The sequence below is a fragment of the Zingiber officinale genome, chromosome 9B (genome assembly GCF_018446385.1).
Source record: "Zingiber officinale cultivar Zhangliang chromosome 9B, Zo_v1.1, whole genome shotgun sequence".
In the NCBI taxonomy this organism is placed as follows: Eukaryota; Viridiplantae; Streptophyta; class Magnoliopsida; order Zingiberales; family Zingiberaceae; genus Zingiber; species Zingiber officinale.
In genome coordinates this window covers 55376888-55381614 of record NC_056003.1, presented here as the reverse complement: position 1 = coordinate 55381614, position 4727 = coordinate 55376888, and the positions used below count along the sequence as shown (strand labels likewise).

The following is a 4727-nucleotide window of genomic DNA, read 5'->3' as shown; positions in this document are numbered from 1 at the left end:
GTGGCGATCGGAGGCACGTGAATTGATATTTCATAAAATACAAGACACTAGCAGATCGACAGAGACTATATGAGAATTGCTGAGTGGGCAGGGAGCCCCATAAAAATGACACTCGTCCAGTTAGTCGGACTTACAACCTCCTTAGACTAGAATTGAGGGAGATACTTGTGATGCGGTGATGAAGGGGACCCACCCGAAGGAAGTCACAGTCAAGAAGGGCAGCCATGATATGACAGTCAAAGTTAACAATCAGAGGACAAGCTTCTGGTGGCTGAACGACCAACTTATTCGCTCGGTCGGGCGACTTCTCCAGCAAGGTGGAAGATAGTTTTCTACGCTCCCGTCAATATAGGAAGGGTAGTAGGTTCTCATGTTCGCAAAGGCCGCAAAAGGGATCGTCCGCTCGGATTGACTGTCCGGCCGGACTGGGAAGAGCTACTCAGCCACGCGGCTGTAATAACGGTTTGCCCAAGTGGCTGGGTCATGGCCCCAAGCTGAGCGACTCCCCCGCTCGGCCAAGCAGTGGGACCCCTTGCCCCATTCAGCATACCTTCTTGGGAGTCCATGCCACTGGCATGGGGCATGGTCAGGCGGCGAATCGTACGATAGAAGGCTCTATCATCACGTCAGAGATATGCACGTCCCGTTAAGGCAAAGTGTCAGAGACGTTTTACTGACACGTCCTTTCGTAGGACAAGTATGGAAACATGCAAGCGCTTTGGGACATGTGCTCGCATATTTCTACGACTCCATATGCCTTGGGACGCGTGCTCGCACATCACCACAACTTATATGAAGGGGGGGGGGGGGGGTTCCGACCATTAGAGGAGTTACGCGCACACATTCTCATTGTTGAGAGCTTTCGTCCACTGTTTTACTGTTTCTCTTTATTATTGGTGACTGACTTGAATATTGGAGGGTCAACGTTAGGGACCACTTCCTCGGTCCGGTATTGATGTTTCTATTCTTACAGATCGGGCATAGTCTTTGCATAGTTAACCGAGGAGACATATCTCCGGTCAACTGTCTTCATCGAGTTTGGACAGGATTAACATACATAGAACTCAATTAAGGCAGGGTATGTCAAATTTTGCCCATAAATTTACCAAAGCCTTGTTTTTTTTCCGTCTCGAAGAGAATTTGGCACGTGTATTATGATAACTGAGATACGAATTATAAACTTCGTCTCACAAAGAACTTCAACTTCAGTTGAATTGTGGATATTGAACCCCTTCGATAAAGCAAATTGCAAGTCTGCAACCAGACCGGTTCACTTCCTCACTCGCTCTGAAAGCAAACATCAAATAACAAAGGCAGAACAACAAGTAACTTAAAGGAAGGAAGGTGGAAATGTTATGCACAACAATTTCCTTCACTAGCATCAATTACAATCTTCAATTTTGGACACTACATCACAACAAAGATACCACCGTATCCTAGTATTTCAACTTCAAATCAATGCTCACTGCTCAATGCTCCAAACAAAAGAAGCCATCAGCGAGAGGAAAACAATGCGATAACGAATCAGCAACGCTTCCGCCTGCTCCATGGATCGAATTATAACGGAAACAGGGGAGGTTGAACACCCTTTTGTCGATATACTCTCTTTTTCCTATCTTTTGACCTTTCAGTTAGCATTGAACACCCTTGCGACAGCGCAGCGCACCTGCATCGACAGTGATGGAGTCAATCATGGACGTGGATTTGGCTCCGAGGCTAGAAGCCTTGGCGTAGCTAGCAGATGCTCCAGCTCCGGAGGGGGTGAAGTAAGCCCCGTTCAGAAGCAGGTCACCTTCTGATCTCCAGTTCCAACTCTTCCACACGCTTGAATCTGTGTCGACTCTCTTGGTTACCTCCTTAGCGAAGGCGTTGGTAGGGGCAAGATACCTGTTTGCTTGGCTGTTAATGGTTGGGTCAGCACTTCCACCAATGGCGTACATCTCCCAGTGCGTGTAGTCATTGTTCACCACATGGAAGTAGCCGTGCCTGCACCTGTGTTTTATCCCCCCTTCTTGATCAAAATCCAGCAAGTAAAGTAAAACTTAACTGAAAAATCTTCGTTTACCTTGGCATTCTCTGAATTAAACCTTCTCCGAAGTGGTTGTAGGCGATGGTGACCTGCATGGCCTTGTCCTTCACGTAAGAATCACTGTGGCCCAGCAGCATCACCTGTGAAAAAATGTTGAGAGAGATCGCAGAGCAGGTCTGCATGTGCTAGTGCGAGGAAAAAAGGATAGTACTGTGCGACCTCGTTGTGGTGGGTGAAGTAATTATTGGAAATGGTGATGGCGGTGGAACCCATAATGGCGTCGATGAGGCCGTCGGCGCAGTTGGAAAGAGAGTTGTGGTCGACCCAAATGTGGCTGGCACCGAATATGGAGACGCCGTCGCCGTCGGCCATGGTGCGCCAGCCGTAGTGGGAGGGGGAGCTACGGACCATGGCGTTGCCGGTGGGCTTGCAGTCGTGAATGTGGAGGCCGTGAATGATGATGTTGGTGACGAATTGGATGGTGATGCAGGCGCCGTTGGCGATGTGCACGTTGGCGCCGCGGCCGTCAATGGTCTTGAAGCTGTTCATGATCAGCTCCTCGGAGAGGGTGATGACCATGTCGCGCTTGAATACGATCCAGAGGGGCTCCTCTTGGATGACCGCGTAGCGGAGCGTGCCCGGCCGCGGGTTCACGGGATCATCGTCCCCGTGGTCGGTCACCACGTAGATTTCACCGTCGCGGCCGCCGAGCGCGTTGCGGCCGAAGCCAATGCCGCAGTCTGCCAAGCGCTTGCGGTTCTCATGCCAATCCGGGTCGCAGCGCCAGCAGTCGTCGATGGGATTGCCAGTCGAGCACGACAAGTAGCCGAGGTTGCGGCGAGCCGTGCTGTTCTGTGTCACCCTGTCAAAGACAAATTCGAAAAGATGAGCGATGAGTTCTGATCGAATGTGCAGAATTGGTTGCCCTTGGGGTTGTTGGAATGCCATTACTTCTCACAGGAGAATGAGCAGACCGGGCCATGTTACGACCATGTCGCAGCATGCTTATTTAGGGACAATCCTTACACTGCAAAAGTGCTCAACGGTGAAAGGAATCAGAGGACAGCAATAACTCGACCACTGAGAGATCCCAAGGGTAAAATCTTGCAAATATAGATAGACAACCTGACAAAAGTGTTTAACGTAGGCAATGAGGACAAAGTTTAATCATCAGTACGGAACCGAAGAAATTTTCAGCCTCGCTGGTAGCTTTAGCATCAAAATTCTCAACTTCGATTACTCAATGTATCATTTTTGAGACGATGAAAAAGTAGCGGAATCCGAAGAAATTATCAAATATGGAGTGGGAGTGGTGCTCAAAGAACTTACATGTGAACCTCAGCTGCGATCAGTTCCGGATCGTCGACCACGGCCGCCACCGTTTGATGCTCGGCGGCACTGTGTAAAACCTAAAGATTGTAAGAATAATGCAATTCTTTGACCCAAAAAGGGAAATAACAATTTGAACAGATCGATGGAAGAGGCGATGGATGGAAATTTCAAGAATGTAAGTTGGAAACGGGCACAATCGTAGATTACCAAACACGCCCAGGTAGTTTCTTTTGATCGAAGTATTTATGACAAGAGATTTTATTCGATTCTGTCAGTTTTTTGTTTTGAACGACATAATCCATTCTTGTTTTTCGCTTTTTCACTTTTTGTGAAGAAAGCGTCAGTAAGGGCACGACAGAAAAGCAGCGTGAAAAATCCAGGATTCAGATTTGACTGACCTCTTCCCCATGGAAGCCGACTCGTTAGCCGGAGAAGCACTCGAGCCCGTCGAGGCCACCGCCCCAGCTGCCGCCCTAGAAAACCACAGCACAACTTCGTTAGCCGCAATTTTAGTTGCAATTCTGTGAATTCACTCGCCGAAACTGCCTCTGGTTCGAGTTCGACCGATTAATCTAAGACTAACAATAAACTGAAACAAGCATCGAAATATCCCGAATGCTTTGGGAAAAGAAAAAAAAAAAAAAGATGAAGCGAAAAGGGGAGCTGGAATCCCCTGATCCATACACATTGCACCTCAGTCGCACAAAGATCAAAAGAAAAGGTGACTGAAAAATCCAGGATTCAGATTCGACTGACCTCTTCCCCATGGAAGCCGACTCGTTAGCCGGAGAAGCACTTGAGGCCGCCGCCCCAGCTCCCGCCCTAGAAAACCACAGTACAACTTCGTTAGCCCCAATTTTTAGTTACAATTCCGCGAATTCACTGCCGACGCTGCCTCTGATTCCAATTCGACCGATCAATCGAAGATGAATCGAAGCGAAAAGGGGAACTGAAATCCGCTGATCCATACACATTACTTCCAGATCTTGTTTACGATCCACAAAGAGACAAGTAGAGAAGAGAATGTACCTGGAGGCGGAGACGCCACCGACTACTATAAGCAGTACGAGGCAGAGAAGCAGCAATGCCGGACGCCCCATCGATCCCAACGCCATTGCCGATCTCCCGGACACGCTCGCGACAGCCATTTTATAGAGACGCCCCGCCTCGAAACTCAACCACAGTCGGGTGGGGTTTGGTTATCTATTAACCCGTACGGAACTAACCGCCACTAACGGAATCGCAAGCGGCGGCGAGGCCACCGACGGGGCGACGCACGCAGGCACGGCAGTCGGCACGTGACGTGGGCGAGCGGTGTCGGTTGGTCACGCGTCGCTGGGGCTTTAATCCTCTCTCCTAACGGTCG

At 49.4% G+C, this 4727-nt stretch overlaps 1 protein-coding gene across 2 annotated transcripts; it reads right to left on the bottom strand.

Moving 5' to 3' along the window:
• Positions 1-1343: 1343 nt before the first annotated feature.
• LOC122025319 (probable pectate lyase 8) lies at positions 1344-4507 on the bottom strand. Of its 2 annotated transcripts, XM_042584103.1 has the most exons (7): positions 4391-4507; positions 4118-4183; positions 3760-3834; positions 3359-3427; positions 2249-2891; positions 2066-2169; positions 1344-1992 (listed from the first exon to the last, which is right to left on the bottom strand). In XM_042584103.1, the coding sequence occupies exons 1-7, from the start codon at positions 4474-4476 to the stop codon at positions 1632-1634; spliced, it is 1404 nt and encodes a 467-aa protein (XP_042440037.1). In that variant the 5' UTR covers positions 4477-4507; the 3' UTR covers positions 1344-1631. The 2 variants fall into 2 exon arrangements, with proteins under 2 accessions (XP_042440037.1, XP_042440038.1); XM_042584104.1 differs by lacking the exon at positions 3760-3834.
• Between the last annotated feature and the right edge of the window lie 220 nt (positions 4508-4727).

Bases quoted from the DNA above. Each gene is read 5' to 3' on its own strand.
- LOC122025319 (XM_042584103.1), bottom strand. From the start codon at position 4,476: ATGGCGTTGGGATCGATGGGGCGTCCGGCATTGCTGCTTCTCTGCCTC. The intron at 4,184-4,390 runs GTACATTCTCTT...GTGGTTTTCTAG, and splicing joins GGTGGCGTCTCCGCCTCCAG to GGCGGGAGCTGGGGCGGCGG. The intron at 2,892-3,358 runs GTAAGTTCTTTG...TGTCTTTGACAG, and splicing joins ATCGCAGCTGAGGTTCACAT to GGTGACACAGAACAGCACGG.